The sequence below is a fragment of the Amphibalanus amphitrite genome, unplaced genomic scaffold (genome assembly GCF_019059575.1).
Source record: "Amphibalanus amphitrite isolate SeventyFive unplaced genomic scaffold, NRLGWU_Aamphi_draft 000003F_arrow, whole genome shotgun sequence".
NCBI lineage: Eukaryota > Metazoa > Arthropoda > Thecostraca > Balanomorpha > Balanidae > Amphibalanus > Amphibalanus amphitrite.
The window spans coordinates 2,326,905-2,345,422 of NW_024881500.1; the positions used below are offsets into that span (position 1 = coordinate 2,326,905).

An 18,518-nucleotide genomic window follows, 5' to 3' on the forward strand; every position below is an offset into this window, starting at 1 on the left:
GCCTCTGGAGCGGGGGACTTTTTTAGTAGACCTACTGTACTATGTTGATACTCTCTACGGCACCTACTGTATGATGGCATAGCGATGACGTCACACTCAAGCCAATCAGCGTTCAGAAGACAGACTCGTCGGATTGTGTCAGATAAGCTTATTGGTTAAAGCTGAGCTGGTTGGAGCTGATTGGTAAAAAACCAAAGCCTCGCCGCGGGTGGCTGTATTGTCGGATAAGAACGCATTCCTGGGATAAGGACGCATTCCTGGCGTATTTTCTTTTAAAATTGCCGATAACTACGAATGGAGGCCGACATCAGCCGTAAGGAGATAGACAGATAGGTTTTCGGACACGGGCTACAAGATGGCTATCTCAGTTTCAATCCCCATGTTAAAGGTGGCCCTTTTCCTTTAACTTTTTTGAGTTTTATTTGCTTCCACTTACAAGTGTGGTTTTTGGGGCTGATTTCGAGTTTAGCGCCCGTTTGAACCGTTTGAAGTAGTTTTGATAAATGATGGTTATGTAATATGTTACGAAGCTATCGTTGGTGGTTGTCAGTCACCCACTCGATGGCCGGCAGGAAGCCTGCTGATCGACCTGACCTGACCCGACCCGATCTACCCAAAATGCATTGAGTCATCATCTTTGTTCAAGACTAACATCGAACTCGTACTCGGGACCCCGATAACAGCTACGGCTCACTAAAGTCCTAGCAGGCGGACAGATTTTTCCTACTTTTGGGCGTTGACCTAAGATGACCCGGCCAAGACCTTGAAATTGGGCATCATCGGCTTTCTCTCATCACAGGCAGCATTTTCGCTCTTCCGCGAAACTCTACCTCGATCAGGGGCCGAAAGCACGCCTTATGCGTTACGTTGGTAAACGTTTTACCTTAGCGACCCGCAAAATACGAATAAGAGCTACAGCAACACAGAAAGCGTATTCGATAGCTTTTTAACCCGGCAGTTGCTGGGGTATTTCGCCACCCACCGTTTGCTGGGGGGGGGCGTTAAACGCCCCCAGCCGATAACTCGAGAACCGATAGGCGCAGCGAAACGCACGAGGCGGCAAACGAAAGAACGCCACGAGACGCTTCAGATGAGTACTTTAAAGTTGAATTTTGAGGTCACAGGTCGGGTCAAGGTCAGGTCAAACACCCAAAATCGGGCTTTCAGTAGCATGGACTTCAGGACTTCGCAATGGGCGCCTCTCGTCATAAACTCTGTCAAAACGGTACACAATCCATCATATCAGGCCTACAAGAGTGTCAGCTCCATGTAGGGGTCAGTCAAGCATAGGTCAGGGTCAAGGTCAGGTCAACCGGGAAGGCACATATCCCCGAAAATCAAAACTGATATTCGCAGCCTGTGACACATGTTTTATGGGTAATTTAGGGCGTAGAACACGATGGTGACATTCATTTTATCATATGTGTACGTGTTTGGCTCAAAAAGTTCAATTTAAGAAATTCATGTATCATGGTCGTGAAGTAGTCACGAGAAATTGCCAAGATTCAGTTCAAGATTTTGGAAAATGCGGAACGATAATCAATAATCGAAGATAGCCATTTGATTGTTCATGGTATTGGCAGTCTAATGGCGTTTACGGCATGTCTGTATGTCTATTGTGTGATTTCATATGATTTTTTGAACTTATGCCGTTTTTGGTCGAAAACTCAGAAATCATGACGTCACTAAAACCTTGATATCTCAAAAATTTTCCGACCGATTTTTTTGAAACTTTGTCACAATAAACTTCAATCAATTCCCTACAGGTACCCAAAATTTGGCGCGCCTGCGGCGCGCCGTTTTTATGCTATGGCCCGGCGAAAAAAGTGGGGGCGTTTAACGCCCCCCCCCAGCAACTCGCGGGTTAAAGCTCTTTCGCCAACTTCGCCTCAGATATGACTTCGGGTCTATGGCTCATGTACCATAGAGTCCAAACAGCTAAACGGACGGATTTTGCCAAAACATTTGTTCTGTAACAACCTATGATTCAGTGAATGTGTATGATATTCATGTTATCACCATCGTTTTTGTTTCGTCGGAACACGTCGCATGGCTTACAATTTGAACTTAAAAACTTGAATAGAAAACTTGACATCAGGTAAAGGTCATGACCTGACCGGAAAAGAACCTGCTGCATATGGATCGATCTGTGTTACTGAGCTGAACACACTCCAGGTGCTGTCATCGCTCTACAACGTCTCCATCAAAAGTTGTTGTCGAAAATGTGTTAGAGACCTTTGATGACCTAATGACTGACCATTTCAGTCACCACTGGTCATTAGCTGCACCTTATCTCTAAAATGAACAAGGTGCCAATGGCTACAAAAGTATCTAGCGTTTTTAGCATATTCTTTCAAAGCAGAGGGCATCGTGCTTTTTCCCATATGTTATCATGATTGGTGAGGTCACACACCTATTTGACCTGACTTCTCTTCTCATATGTAAAATCCCAGATTCATGAACTGTTGGCACTTATATGTAATCCCATTCATTACACCAAATTTCAGACTTATAGGAGTCAGGAGATAATCTATAGGAATGACAAGATTGCAGTTTTAAGAGGCATTAAAACTGAACTTGACATGACATTGTGACCTGACCTCAGGTGACCTCTGCTTGATTTTTATGCACGATGCAAAATTGATGTACAATAAGATATACCGCTGCTTTCGCGACGCTGCACGCCGAGATTTTTCTCCGGGCACACGAAAAAACCGGGAGCTTGGCTAAAAACACCCCTACCCATCAAGACGAAGACCAGAAACCCGACCCCCCCACTCAAAAATCCGTGGCGACGCCCCTGCTTGAAGCACGCTATACGATCGCGAAATAAAAAAGATTGACGTAAACCGATATAAAGTCGCACGCGTGAGACTTCGCGGAGCGCGCAGCCGTCCGACGGCGCCTAATTCTGCGAATCGCTTTATAGGATCGGCGCAACTTCAGCTAAGCCAGTTAGCCAAATAACATATCCGCAGCCACCTGCTGACTGGATTGCCGCTTTGTGGGCTGCGGATTGCAAACTGTCTTACGACGAGCTTCGGCTCGGCGAGGCTTTGGATGTCCGCGAAGCCACACATGAGGCGTGGGCTTAGGAAATACGCCATTCGGGTGAAGAAGCCATATGACACTCCCCTGGGGTCACTCGGGACACCGTGAAGGTAGACCGGGAGTCGACCAAAATAGGAAACACCGCCTTTTCTTCAATGGTGAAAAACTAAACGAACAATTCCATCACTGAGTATCACATCATACAAAATGAAACAAAGGTGTTTCAAAGGTGACCTAGATTGTTGCGAAATGGCAATCAGGTAGAGTAGCAGTTATGCGTTGGAATTGGCCGCCGGCTTTTGAGCAGAAGCCACAATGGCGTGCTGCCTTACGCCGACCAGCTGTGACCGGCGTGGTTGCATGGCGACCAACGAGACCATTAACCCTCGCGGGCCCGGGGGGGGGCGTTTTTCGCCCCCCCTGGCGAATATTTGCGATAGCTCCCGAACGCTTAGGGATAGGAAGACGAAACTTTCAGTACCTTTTCTCCCATCATTTTGACATCTTCTGAAGTAAAAAATTTGAACCTAGCCCCCTTGATGACGTCACAAGGTCCATTTTTCTAGACCCCTGCACGGCAAAAATCGGCGTCACAGACGCAAGCTTCAAATAGCTGCTAAAAATAGAGTTTTAGAGATAAAGACAAATTACGAGCACGGCTGTGTAGCGTTTGACCTAGAGAAAAATAGAAAAATAGTTTTGGTGACCTGAGGTCAGAGGTCAGGTCAACGACCCCGAAATGTGGTTTTAGTTTTTCGCAAATAACTTCGACAAAAATGGTCCTAGAGCTACGGCAGTGGTATCATCGCATTCGCCTTGTCAAGCCGCGTCGAATGATATATATTTTGTTCGGAAAAGGTCAAGTTTCATGTTGACCTCATGTGACCTCGAATGACCTCTGGTTGACCTTGACACATGAAAGGTCTTTTATGATGGATTTGTACCCGCTGATCACGAATCTGGCATCTATTTTCCTCTAAGCCTTCATTTAGAGCTTCCCGATGGCAAAATTGTCTTATTTATTATTACTAACTTGAATCAGTGAAATAGCCTCTAGCAGGGATACTCTTCTGTGACCTTGACCTTTGAGCAGCATTGTATCGTAAGATGAACCACAAATAGGGAACTGATAAGCCTCAAAACATTTCAAAACATCTTGGAAGTTAGCACGCAAGATGTGCGAAAAAGTGCCAAGTTCGAGGTCAAATTTGAGCGTGACCTTGACCTTGACCTTTGATTTGGAGCACATTTTCAGAATCCTCAGATTCTCTTCTTTCGTTTGACACCCAATTTTGCCGGCTTGATGCCGCCTGCCGTCTTCTAGAAGGCTTACTTTGAGATCACTACACATGTGCCGGTTTTTTCCTTTGACCTTGACCTCTGACCTTGAAAATTGACCTGAGGTCAAAAATTTTAGGTGCATTAGAATCGTCTCGTAAGGACCTTTCGTTTGGTATCGCTTTTGTTTCCGTAGCTCCCTTATTAACGGAGTTAGACAGGGGGGGCGAAAAACGCCCCCCCCCCCGGGCTGCGGTGGTTGGGATTACCCCCCGGGCCCGGCCGGGTTAAATTAATGATGGTGTCCAGAAGCCCCCGGGAGGGAAATTAGCGATAATTTGATCATTCTAACCCACCTAATACGAGTAATTGCTCTGCTACTGCATGCAACTATTTACACTGAACTAATATGCAGGAGGCATCCTTAACAGAAACGTCTTTTGTATAGCGTGTCTCACCCTGAAAAAGTGCGAATATGCATTGAGACATGAGGCTGTCACGGCCAGTTGCACAGACGAGCCTACGAACTCTATGAAAAGCCTCAACTTTGAGGCTTTTAGTAGAGATATCCAGACTGTTCCTTGGTCCCGCACATATCCGTTGCTAATACACAAGCCGTGTGAAATGGCCGTGGGACGCGCATCGAATAGTGATGTTCAGACCAACGTTGCTACACAAACATCCTTTTCGGTATGGATAAGTGGATGTTACAAACAATTATTGTATATAAAACTGTCGGGTATGATGAGAATCCAAAAGCTCACATTAGCAGAAGTCTGACGCAACCACTGAATTGCTGCATCTCCCTGTCCTATCTGCAGCCTCGAAGCCCGCACACTGCGATGACGTGAGTCATCCCTTGTCACGTCCGCTCCAAAACAGGAAGACGGAACACAGACCTCATTCTAAACGCGCTTCACCACATCTTCCAGTCCATATCAGTCTGAACAGACGAGCTCTTGATAGCGCCGAATATCCACTGGCTCGTACCGCTTAAAACCAGTGCTGCGGTGCCTGATTCGTCCTATTTCTACAGCCGCGGCTGGTGCACCACAGCTGTCACAAGACTGCTCCCGAGTTGATTCCTTTCCGGGAGCAGCTTTGTGACGTCACTATTCCTAGAGTGTCGTTAAAACGGTACTGGTATCCTTGTGACCCATAATAAACGGACAGATGACCGTTCAAGGCCCCCTCCCGTGCAACGCCGCCTAACTTGCGTTAGTGCAGATTGGAAATAGCCATGTCCTGCTGCAGCGTTTCACTTCGTACTATATTTCAAACAGCAGAGGTCAAAAGGTGCGTTCGTCTGTAAACAGAAATGATTTCCATTCACCGTTGCCAGGGCCAGTATCCGCTGGGAGCTTCAAGGAAGTTCTCTTTCCAGAGGGCGGAAATCTGCACCCACTGCAGACTGCACGGAGCTGACATCGGTAGGTACTGCGTGAGCCTAGAGAGTCGTCGGCCTTTTTCAAATAAGGATATCAAATAAATGTTTATAGTTATCGGTGATAAGAACACGTGACGGATGCTTTTTTAATGCGATAGTTATCGTTCCAACCTAAATGATAACACCCGATTAAAAGTGAATTGTAGTGTAAGTTTATCAAACTGGCGTACCAAAACGATTCCTTTTGATTGTGACAAGAAGCCGCACATTGCGCTACAATTTCTACCGATTTGGTGACGGCTGATCATGTGACACTCACCGTTGGTCAGCTGGTGGACGCCCAGTTTGACCTGGGAGAAGTTGCCAGTGCCGAGGTCACCATAGAACCGGTACAGTCCCACGCGCTTTCCCAGGGTCAGCTCCTTCATTAGCCGCTCATCGTTCCGCAGCTGATTGATGAGCCGTGAGTAGGGCGTGACCTGACTCGAGGTCAAGGTCAGGTCACTCGTCAGTGACCGGCCATTAGCTGTGAAAGGAGAAATAGAAGCGGCGTCAGCTGTGATTGGATACGTTTCGACAATGGCTGAACGCTGCAGTCAATGTGTTCAACAGGAGTAAGGCAATGGGTTGCGGAAGTTGGCGGAAATCGTCGTCCGGGTCGTTCGATAGGACGTGAATAAATGACGAGGGAACCAGCCTAGTGCCGCTACGCTCAATAATTGCTCGCCGGACATGTATAAACTATTCACTGTCAGGATACTGGGGGCAAGGGCACCCTTCCAAGGTCTACCCCTTCTCCCCCTCTACTAGCCCCTGCATTTGACCTTGGCGTGACCCGGGAAAGAAACGACTCAGAGTTACGACCAACAGCACATAATTGACACTGAAAGCGTCAAATGGTTAGCTGAAAAGTCTGCCGTAAAGCCAAAGATCGCGTGAAAATCGGGATGTTGAATTCGAATGAAGTCGTGTATAGTCCAACCACACTTAGTCGATTAGTTTGGGAAATTAAGAATGTTTCCAAACGGACGACAAGGCTGATTACAAGATCGATCACTCGAGCTACACGTGACGTCTTTATCGCCAAGATTACAAATCGCAGGAACTGCTTTAGAAGTCCGATGTTGTATGCACGAAGAGATGGCATGACAAGTAAAACACGGCATAAGTAGACTTCTGCCGGTATTCGAGTGTTGGACTGACGTCCGGTGCCGACTTTTAACCATTTGCAAACAAGATAATGAGAAAACCGTGCGAAGATAAGCTGCTTATCGTGTGTTCGCCTACGGTAGCCAAGAGAATCTGCTGGTAAGTGGAAATCGTGATAGTTCTCAAAATGAGTACAATCCGATAAGGCACAAAAGCCACATGAAGGAAGGTTTACAAACAGGTGAAATAAGGCCTCTACATGACTGTAAAGCTGGCATAAAAAGTATATCTAACGTACAATGTAGGATGTATATATTAAATAAACAGCACCAAATAAACGTATGTACGAAAAAGAGATGTGAACGTTCTTTGACATAAAGCACAAAGACGATGATTGGAAATGGACCAACAATTCCCCGATCATGGGCTGATGAAATGAACAAAAACAACTCCTTATCTTGAGAAAAGATAAACGCCATTCGCCAGACAAGCAAAACAGTAAACGACTGGATCCATGGACTCACTGTAACCAACTGGCTCATTCGTTATTTACCGTTAGGGCCGGCGAACAGAAAGCAGGCGTGTTGGGTTCGGCGGCTTCTGAACTGGCTATCCATGCCGCTGTGTCACCGCTCGGCTTCCGCCCACATACCGACCATGAGAGTCGGTCCCTGCCCTGGGGCGTTCTGTAAGTACCACCGTGCCCGGCGCGGCAGCCGCCGGCGGCGAGCGCCCTAATCACACTGACAGAGACGCCGTCTATCCCCGCCGCGTGCACGCCGTCTGTGCACCGCTGTGCACAGAGTGACGTCACGGGACACGCGCTCGGAGACAGAGAGAGCGCGAAGGACGACTGAGTCGGCTGCACGAGCCAGGTGACGGCAATGACGGGAGACCGGGGACGTTTTTAGCAGAGATGACAGCTCTGCGTGGGCTGGGATCGGTTCGGGGAATTTGCGGCGCGAGGAACAATGATTTAATCGAGTTCCGTGTTGAGAATAATCGGTCTCGAAAGCGAGATGCATAAATGGAAAGCCAGGATGTGAGGGCATCACAGTTGGCCTTTATTACATGTTTGAATCAGGGATAGCCATAATAAAAGGAGCCAGGAGGCCATGCCCACATAAAAGTTACGTTGGATCGCAGTTTTATTCTTTATTGTAATACAGTAAATGGAAAGGCCTGGGTGTGACTGGTGAGTCTTGGACAGTCCGAACAAAAGGAGGATGCGTTTCATAAAGCTGGCGGCGGATCGCGGCCATCAAACTACAGGTGGGGAAATATGTACATATGTACAATGTCGTGCCAGCGCCGACCCCAAATCCCCGGCTCCGCCCCCACCCGCCGGCAGCGCCGTCACTCACTGTATCCTGAAACGGACGTACTCACTGTATCCTGGATCCTGAAACTGAGGTACTTAATGTATCCTGGATTCTGAAACTGACAGGTACTCACTGGACCCTGTATTCTGAAACTGACATACTGACTGGATCCTGGATCCTGAAACTGATGTATGTACTCACTGGATCCAGCGCTGATGACGTTTCTGGCGCGGTCCGTGGCAGCGCTGACGTGCACCTTAGCCGACGGCATTTCCCTGCCCCAGCCAGCGCACGCTGAAAAGGCAGAAACATCGGTTACAGGTCTGAGAGAACGTGCCACGAACGTCAACAATGCCTCCCGACCAGCTCCGACAACCTCCAACCGCGATAGCAAAACAGCTGAAGTATAGGCAAACAATTAACAATTATGATGAGTTCGCACTTCCTGGCTGCAGTTGCTGGGTACAGTTGAGAAGTGCTAAAATAGCCGACACAAGTGTACTCGTGCCGTATGACAGAACACTCGGGCCTTTTAGCTCTCAAAACACGGCAGTAAGCAGTGAATTGGCATCGGCTCCCTCTAAAGTGTCCTAAGTGTCAGCCCTGCGGCTCAGCAAAACGATTTTCCGCTGCCGTACCCAACTGCTGCTGAGTTCTGCAACATCTTGCAAACTTTTGGACAGTTGTGGCGACTTTTTGTGCCCCTATTCACTGATGTGTTTTTAAATCAAGGTCGCTTGACTCAACACAGATCTGATGACGAAGCGTTTGATCATTGCCCGCCGTTAAGCCGAATGTTTTTGTTATTTTTCGTGCATTGAATACTCCCAAAATATCAGCTAACGCAAGAGCAAGATGCCTTTATTATTTTCGGGTATGACGCCGACAGCCGATTCCCTTCACCTGAATACTCTAGGGTCTCTAGGTAGCTGCACTGGGAGACGCACGCAGCGGCAAACGATGACTCGCGAAGAGAAGATTTTGATCAGTCCTTGAAACCTAAACATCCCAAAATTTGTTTCATGTTGCCTCAAATAATGACTGTAAGCATTTTGATGCGTATGTGGGCTGTGGCAAGCTTATATAAACACCTAATCCCTCTTCCCTCCCCTCCCCTCCCCTCCCCATCCCCCACCACCACCATCTTGTGCGTGGACTAAAAGAAAACGAAACATCAGAATCCGTATGACTTAGTACAGCTATCATCATCATCACCATTCATCATATTTATTCAGTTTCGCTTGTGCCATAACAAACAAAACGTCAATAAGCATAACACTTGCGAAGCCTAACTTATAGGCGGTGAGATGCAGTTGCCCCGCAGGACAAACTTCATACTGTCCGCGAGGTCATTCGGCATACGTGCGGCACAAACGCGATCCGAGTCCACAACTTCACGAAAAACATTGTTACAAATAAGACGCTAATATGTAGACGTCATCCCCCAAGTCAGCGTGAAAAGCATCTATATGGTTTAGCTATCTTATTCGCAATAACATAACAACATGAACCCATTTATTTACATACAGCATAATACACGTTGTTGCGGGCGCAGGCGTGTCGGCAAGGCAGCATCCATCAATTTCGGCATCATTTCTCTCAACGATAGTAACTTCTGAACGAAAAAAGCAATGACGACTTCGTAAAACACAACGATAATGAAGTTCCTCTCATGCGTAGTTGATATTTACGGTAGATTGTTGGCGAAGGAGAAAACAAATTATTATGTTTAATGTCGGTGTAACATTTCTGTCAAGCTGCAACGGCATCCGATGGGCTATATTTTGTTCAACTGCTGTTTCCGATGCATGTAATTGTACAATGTACATAGGTCTATACGATGCATTGATATATTATCAAAAGTCTATATCTATCGACAAGGGCTATAATATTTTCATCTTCAAAGCATAACATAATCACACGAAGCATATGTCTAAGCAGAGCGACCTTTTGAAGTCGGACCGCTATGAAATCATTGACAAGCACAAGACACGGGCCACGACCGATCACTTGTTTATGCCAGTGTGGGGGCACGTGTTCCCAAACGTGACAGCCCGCGCTTATCGCCAGCGCGGTTGTTTTTCGGTGGTGTAGTTGGTAACCGTTTGGTGTCCTTGTGCGTATGTCAATCACGCGCACTGCAGCTAACGCATTCCGTGAACAGCTCGAAAATCACTGCCGAGAACAGTTCGAAAATCACTGACTATAGAGCAAAGGTGTGTGAAAATGGATTATATTTTCATTGAAGGCTGCTACTGGCTGATAGGGATACATTCGCCAGTGACGGTCATTGGTATGTTACAAGTTTGCCATTCCATTGATATAAACAACTTCAAGTAATAAAATTTCAAGCAAAACAAATTATCAAAATAAAGCAAAACATCATGTAGTAATAGGAGGTCAGTTTTATCAGCAGGAAAATGACCCCTATGTACATATTTTCATGTTCATTGCATTTCTAAAAGTCTAAAAAGTATTTCCATTTCAAAAGTGTCCAACAAATTTGAACAACTGCGTGAAAAAAAGTCGCTGATCATCATCAACATCAACATCAACATCAGTAAGGCTGGCTTATATTTTTTTTCTAATCAGCGGCAATTTTTCGTGTGCTTGGTAAAGTTCGTGGCGACTTAACCCTATTAGTGGCAGGGGGGTTGTTTTTATCCACCCCTCAGGTTTTTCGGGAATATCTCCGAAACCGCTGAAGCTACGATGCTGAAATTTTCTGACTTTTCCTAAAACTAAATTGGGCACATTCCCTGAATTTCAAGTTCATAACTTTACCAGGGGCGGCTCCAGAGCACTGGGAATTGGGGGTCCTATTCGTGAAGCCAGTCATTTGGGCGAATATCACGATGCTGATGTATTATAACTGTTACGGAATTTAGTGAACGCTTTTCTTGGCAGCGATTCAACGACTATTTTTTTAGCAGTGGTTTAGTGTTTCGACGGTCGTCGACGTGGCCTGAGAAATGTGAGGTGGTGCGCAGGAATCGTCTGATTCAATATATACGCATTGAAATGGCTTGAGCCACGTGTCTCCAGGTCTGTGTCGGAGATTTTTCGGATTTATTTGAGAGTTGAGAGTTGAGTCAAGTTGAATTGTCAACATTTTGGTGCCGAAACTGCCCGGGAATATTTACTGAGTTGTTCTTTCCCGTTTCCAGTCTGATATCGAGTATGGCGGAGATAGAGCGCTTGAAGCGTTCGAGGAACGCCGCCCGAGGGTGGCTGAATCGTGCAGGCGAGTCCCTGAGCGCCGCGCTGACAAGCAAAGATGCAAAGCAAAGTGACGCACAGACAAGCAAAGATGTGGATCTTTTTGAACTGGAAACCATGCTTGCTCTCTTTGATAGGAGGATGTGTAACTTTGAAGCCGCGCAGACGGCTCTTGAGTCGGAACAATCTGAGGAGGACACCCTGTCCGACCAGTCTTCAGGGTCGTTGGACCAGTTGATCATGTTGAGAGCGAGGGCCATGAAACTGCTGGCAGTCCACCAAGCAGCACCAGCTTCTGGTGCTGGGATCCGAGGTGAGACCCCCAAGCTACCGAGGTTGGACCTGCCCCGTTTCTCTGGGAAACCCCAAGATTGGCCTGCATTTTGGGAGGCGTTTTGTGTCGCAGTACATGATTCGAAGTTAGCAGATGTCACAAAGCTCACCTATCTGAGAACGTTGCTGGATGGTGAGGCGAAGAGATGTGTGGAGGGGCTCGCATTGAGTAGCGAGAGTTACAAGATAACATGTGATCTTCTGCAAGAGCGGTTTGGACGCAAGGATTTAATAATATTTTCTCATGTGCAAGCTCTCCTCAACCTTGATCCTATTCCTTTGGACAAGCTCCGTGACCTAGTAGATATCCTCCTCATCCACATCAGAAGCCTGGAAGCCCTCGGCATTACAGGAGAGTCCTATGGTGTCCTTCTAAATCCTATCATCCTTTCCCGACTACCCAATGCTGTCCGCCTGGAGTGGGCCCGTGAAGCCGAGGAGAAGGAGGCTGATCTTGATCATCTCATCGGGTTCCTGACGAGGGAGGTGGAGCGGCGAGGTCGCTCTGGTGTCTACGTGGGACTGGCTGGTGCTGGAGCATCATCTTCATCTTCACGAGCCAGTGGTGCCGGCGCTTCTTCACGGGCTGGTGGTGCCGGAGTCTCCGCTCGGGCTGGCAGTGCCGGCGGTTCTTCATCTTCGAGAGGTGGGGGCAGCCACCCTGCTGTCACTAGCCGGCGCCCGTCTGTGTACACGGAGGCGCGGGGCACCGGCCCTGGTCTACCCTCCGGGGCAGCTCTGCACTCATCTGAGCTTAAGTGCTCTTTCTGCGGTAAGGGACATGTCTCTGAGAGATGTAGAGTGTTCCAGCGTCTGAATCTCCGTCAGAGATTTCAGAAGCTTCGTGAGTTGTACGCATGCTTCTCATGCCTTGAGGTGGGCCATCGGGCCACTGATTGTGGTAGGATGTGTGATCGTTGTGGAGGTAACCATCACCCATTGTTGTGCATGGGTAAGAGTGTCGGAGTGCCATCCCGTGTAGAGGTAGGTGGTGTGGAGAGGGAGCAGACAGCTGCTCTGCCTCAATCTGACTCTAGTCAGACTCAGAGTCTCAGTGTGGTGGCTGATGCAGCCCCGAAGGGAGGGCCCCAGGGGGGTGGAGGTGCGTCACTGTCATGTGATGGAGATAAGAAGTGTTCTGTGCTCCCTGTAGCAAGGGTGCTGGTGCAGGGTCACGGGGGGAGTCTTGTTGAGGCCAACCTTCTGTTGGATTCTGGCTCAGACACTACTTACGTGAGCAGTGCGCTTGTGCGCAAGGTGCAGCCGCGTTGGTGTGGCTCCACGGAGGTGGGGTATGCAGTGTTCGGAGGAGGAAAGGTTCCCAGAGCCACCCGTGACGTGTATGAGCTGAGTGTGAGTGGTTCACATGGTTCTGTATCTGCCCCTCAGAACCTCAGAGCTGTGGCGGTTCCAGCCATATGTGCCCCCCTCGCGCGTCCACTTCTGCCGGCCTCTGTTCTGGATCAGCTTGATGGTGTAGTCCTGGCTGACCCGCTAGAGAGTGAGAGTCTGCACATCGACATTCTGGTCGGTGTTGATCAGTTCTGGCAACTGGTAAGTGGGGAGACGCGAGTACTGCGAGAGGGTATGGTGGCTCAGAGAACTGTGTTCGGCTGGGTGCTGAGCGGTCAGGTGAGTGGCGTAGATGACCACAAGGGTGGATGTCAGCTCCTGTGTCTGGGTGACATACATGAGTCGGCGCTGCGCCGTCTGTGGTCACTGGAGGGAGTGGGTGTGACGGATGTGACCACTGGTGATGAGTCTGATGTGATGACCACGTTCGAGTCCACTGTGGAACGATCAGCTGATGGTCGTTATGTGGTGAAACTGCCATGGAAGGAGGGTGCAGTTGACCTGTTGCAGGATAACCGAGCTAGTGCTGAGAAGCGGCTGACTGGTCTGGGACGTAAGCTGGAGCGGGACCCTGACCTGCGTGCCTGTTATGATGGTGCCCTGTGTGAGATGGAGGGGGCTGGGGTGATTACAGAGGTGCCTGTGGAGGAGCTGGTAACCCAGAACCCTACATTTTACCTGCCCCACCGTCCGGTAGTCAAGGAGAGCAGCACCTCTACTAAAGTCCGCCCAGTGTTCGATGCGTCCGCTCGTGGGCCTAACGGTGTCTCTTTGAACGATTGCTTGGAGGTGGGACCCTGCCTCCTGCCTAACCTGCTGGAGGTTCTCCTGCGTTTCAGGCGTTGGCCGTTCGCAGTGACCGCTGACATCACGAAAGCCTTTCTGCAGGTCGGTCTGAGTGTCGAGGATCAAGACACCCACCGTTTCCTGTGGGACTGTGACGGTCGTGTGCGTGTGATGAAGTCACAGAGGGTCATTTTTGGTGTCAGTAGTTCTCCCTTCCTCCTAAGTGCTACGATTAGACATCATTTGTCTCTGTACCCTGATTCTCCTGCCATTCGTGAGATGCGTGAGAATTTCTATGTGGATGACCTGTTGTCGGGTGCCGACAGCGAGAGTGAGGCCTCCGCGCTGCTCTCAGAGGCTCAGCGTGTGATGAGAGATGCCCACATGATGTTGACCAAGTGTCGCTCTAACAGCCCCCTGTTGTTCGACAAGGCGCAGGGTGTGTTTGGTGAGAGTGAGCATGTGAAGGTGCTCGGTGTGATCTGGAACCCGACTGATGACCTGTTCGCATTCCAGGGCGTGTCACTGCCTGACGACATTGTTCCCACAAAACGTGTCGTTCTCAGCTTTGTCGCACGCATGTTCGATCCCCTTGGATTCATCAGCCCTTTTGTGATGACTCTGAAATCTCTCTTCCAAGAGCTGTGGCAGCTGGGGTTGCACTGGGATGACCCGCTGCCGGAGTCCTGTCGTGAGACGTTCGCCAGATGGCTGAGTGGACTGGCGGTGCTGAAGGAGCTGCGTGTGCCGCGCCGCTACTCGCCGAGCGCGTGGAGGGACGGCCACGGCGCTGAGCTTCTGGCATTCAGCGATGCATCGCCCAAAGGGTATGGAGCTACCGTTTACATCCGTGTCCCTTTGGAGGATGGGTCATTTCATGTGTCGCTGGTGATGGCAAAGAGTCGTGTGGCGCCTGTTAAGAAGCTTAGTCTTCCTAGGCTAGAGCTTCTTGGCTGCCTGATCGCGGCCCGCCTGGTCGTGTTCGTGAGGAGTGCGCTCCGTCTCTCGCACAGTACTCCGTGCCTCTGTTGGACTGATTCAATGGTAGCACTGGGTTGGATCAGGGCCGATCCACGTAAGTGGAAGGAGTTTGTGGCCAACAGAGTGACTGAAATTCAGAGTCTGACGGATCCTGAACGGTGGCAGCACTGTCCGGGGGAGTGTAACCCGGCTGACCTCACCACACGCGGGGTGTCTGCTGAGGAGCTTGTGAGGTCAGAGCTGTGGCTCAGTGGGCCATCTTGGCTGTCACACTGTCACACACCTGACGTGAACCAGTCTGTCTTGGTGCAGCACGATTTGTCCGGCGTCTCTGTGAGTTCTCCCGGAGGTGACGTGTGCCCCCGTGCAGGTGACGTGTGCCCCCGTGGAGGTGACGTGTGTTCCCTTGGTGGTGATGTGTACCGAGCTGGTGGTGATGTGAGCACGCCTGTGTGCTCACCAGGCGGTACCGTGCGCACGCCTGTGTGCTCACCAGGCGGTACCGTGCGCACGCCTGTGTGCTCGCCTGGTGGTGCTGTGTGCTCGTCCGGCGGTGCGGCGTGCTCGCCTGGCGGGGCTGTGCGCACTCCCGGCGCAGCCGTGTGCTCGCCTGGCGGTGCTGTGTGCTCGCCTGGCGGTGCTGTGTGCTCGTCCGGCGGTGCGGCGTGCTCGCCTGGCGGGGCTGTGTGCTCACCCGGCGCTGCCGTGTGCTCGCCCGGTGCTACCTTGTGCACACCGGACGGAGCTGTGTGTTCGTTTGGCGAGAAGGTGTCTGATCCTATTACTGAGGAGATGGTTGAAGTAGAGTCCTTCTGTTTGGTGACTTCACAGTTTGAGGAAGTATTTCCTGTTGAACGCTGGGGTAAGATGTCCAAGGCTGTCCGTGTGGCGGGCTGGGTCCGTCGATTTATACGGAACTGTCGTGTCCCAGCTGACAGGTGCAGTCTTCCTGATCTGACGACTCTCGAGCTAGCTGACGCGAGGCTCGATCTGCTGCGACAGGAGCAGCGGAAGGCGTTTTCTGGAGAATGGAGCGCGTTGGAGAAGCGCCAGTCGCTGCCGAAGAGCTCGCGCCTGATCGGTCTCGACCCGTTTATCGCTGACGATAGACTTCTCAGAGTGAGGGGTCGGCTGGAGTTCTCTGACTTGATGTACGAGGAGAAGCACCCGATTCTGCTGCCAAAATGTCACTTGGCTGTGCTTTTGGCAAGAGAGCAGCATGTTCTTCTGAAACATGCGGGTGTCTCAACGATGATGACTTCGCTCAGAGGAGCGTATTGGATCTTGGGCTTGCGCTGCATCGCCAAGGGTGTGAAGCGCGGCTGTGTCAGCTGCCTTCGTCACGATTCTCGACCGTTCAACGAGGAGGCGGCGCCTCTGCCGGGCTGCAGAGTGACTCAGTCCCCTCCATTCACAGTGACTGGTGTTGATTTTGGTGGTCCCCTGTTCAGCGTCGATTTTCCACGGAAGAAGTTTTACGTGTGCCTGTTCACGTGTGCTGTCACGCGTGCCGTTCACCTTGAAATGACTGACGCCCTGTCGTTACCGGCATTCATGCTAGCACTCAGGCGTTTTTCAGCCAGGCGCGGTCTACCAAGGATCATGTACTCTGACAACGCACCTACTTTCAGGGGAGCTGATAAGCAGCTGCAGCGTGTCTACAGTCATCTGGCGCCTGAGTGGCGCTTCATTGTACCGCATTCGCCGTGGTGGGGCGGATGGTGGGAACGGCTCATCCGTTCCGTGAAAGTGGGCCTGCGCAAGTCGCTTGGGTCACGCTGTCTGTCACGGGATGAGCTGGAGACTGTGTTGTTAGAAGTTGAGTGTTGTGTTAACTCCCGTCCATTGACGTTTGTTGGTGATGGACTGGACTCGAGCCCCCCGATCACCCCGGCGCACTTTCTGACGGGCAGAGGGACCGGGTTCTCCTCGCGGGTGGTGGAGGACCCTGCCTGTGTGAATGCGAAGGCGCTGACTGAGAGAGCTCGTGTGTGTGAGAAGCGTCTGGCTAGATTTTGGTCTGTCTGGTACAAGGAGTATGTCAGGACCCTGCCGCCTTCTGTCAGAAGGTTCAGGCCTCAAGGTAAGCTGTCCGAGGGCTCCATGGTCATGCTGCAGGAGGATAACGTGCCGCGCATGAGGTGGGTACATGGCGTCGTCACGAGACTGATCACCGGCCGAGACGGAAAGGTGAGGTCGGCAGAAGTCCGGACTCCGTCTGGTCTAAAAACCCGTCCCATCCAGAGGCTTTTTGACCTCGACCCGCTGTCCTCTGAGCCGTGAACCGCTCACATTCGTCGGCGGTGTTAGACCGCAGTGTTCGTCAGCAGTGTTAGTTTGTTTTTCTCTCGTCTGCGATTACAGGCAAGGTAGTGTTGGGCGCCGACTGTAGATGTCGCTCTGAGCAGTGAGGCGGCGTGCAGAGGACGCGCTGAGTTGACAGTTGCGTGTGGTAGCTCGCAGAGTGCAGGGTGCAAGTGGCCCTGGTGATGTGACAAGTTTGATGTCGTTTGCGTCGAGGTTGGCGTTTGTTTGTTTGAAGAGTGGTGAATCGATTTACGTTTGCGTTTGTAGACTGATGCGTTTGACTCAGATTCTCTGTCTGAATCTGTCTGAATTGAATTAAGTGATGCAGTCTTGTTCGCTGTGAACTATGGATCTGTCGTTGTAAGATCGGTTCCGTACCTGTGTGAAACGCGCCCTCTGAAGTTCGCATTTCAGGGGGGAGGATGTTACGGAATTTAGTGAACGCTTTTCTTGGCAGCGATTCAACGACTATTTTTTTAGCAGTGGTTTAGTGTTTCGACGGTCGTCGACGTGGCCTGAGAAATGTGAGGTGGTGCGCAGGAATCGTCTGATTCAATATATACGCATTGAAATGGCTTGAGCCACGTGTCTCCAGGTCTGTGTCGGAGATTTTTCGGATTTATTTGAGAGTTGAGAGTTGAGTCAAGTTGAATTGTCAACAATAACTGTATGCACCAGTTTTACGAACAGTGAATGAAAGGTATCATGTGATAACATATACAAAGTTATTGTGCATCCTCTTTTGACACGTTTTTGCTATAATAGGCGGATCCAGGCGTCCAAAAAGGGGGGTTATGTTTTACCTTCCAACATAGGTGCCCTGACACCGCCTATGCATGACCAATACAATTTTAGTCGTTCTCTCATAAGAAAATTGTAACATAACAAGACCATTACCACCCTTTTTTAGAAACAGTACCAATAAAAACCTTATTTACTATACTTTTTGTGTACCCCCAATCTCAATGATCTGTATCCGCCTATGATTTTTGAAAATGCATATTTTTAGGATCCATGTGAATTCCTGGTTCATTCTCTATCGATCGGCAAAAGTTGCGTCAAGATTGGTTCAGAAACCTGGCCGAGATAAACAGTCTAAAATGCATCTGCAATTTGCCCGTTTTTACCCCCCTCTACCCCCCTATTGAGAATTTGTTAATTTTTATTTTTTAGAAATGTAGATCACGTTGAGCGAAATCGAATGCCGTTTGAATTTTGAAAATCGGCCCGTTAGATCTCGAGATATCAAGGGGGGTCGTAAACAGCCCCCCCCCCCCTGCCACTAATAAGGGTAGCCAGGAGCCTGCCACTAATAGGGTTAAGGCATAATAATACCGCAACAACCGTATATG

General features: G+C 49.8%; 1 protein-coding gene across 3 annotated transcripts in view; it reads right to left on the reverse strand.

Moving 5' to 3' along the window:
- The window catches only part of LOC122368501 (serine/threonine-protein kinase NIM1-like), a 59,309-nt gene that overhangs the window by 23,983 nt on the left and 16,808 nt on the right, over positions 1 to 18,518 (reverse strand). For 2 of the 3 annotated variants that reach the window (XM_043342618.1, XM_043342532.1), the window contains exons 2-3: positions 8,389 to 8,481; positions 6,036 to 6,242 (exon numbers count right to left, since the gene is read on the reverse strand). In XM_043342618.1, the coding sequence (XP_043198553.1) occupies positions 6,036 to 6,242; positions 8,389 to 8,458 (277 nt within the window). In that variant the 5' untranslated portion in view covers positions 8,459 to 8,481. Of the gene's footprint in view, positions 1 to 6,035; positions 6,243 to 7,418; positions 7,611 to 8,388; positions 8,482 to 18,518 lie in introns of those variants that run through there. The other variant, XM_043342709.1, reaches the window with a different exon arrangement.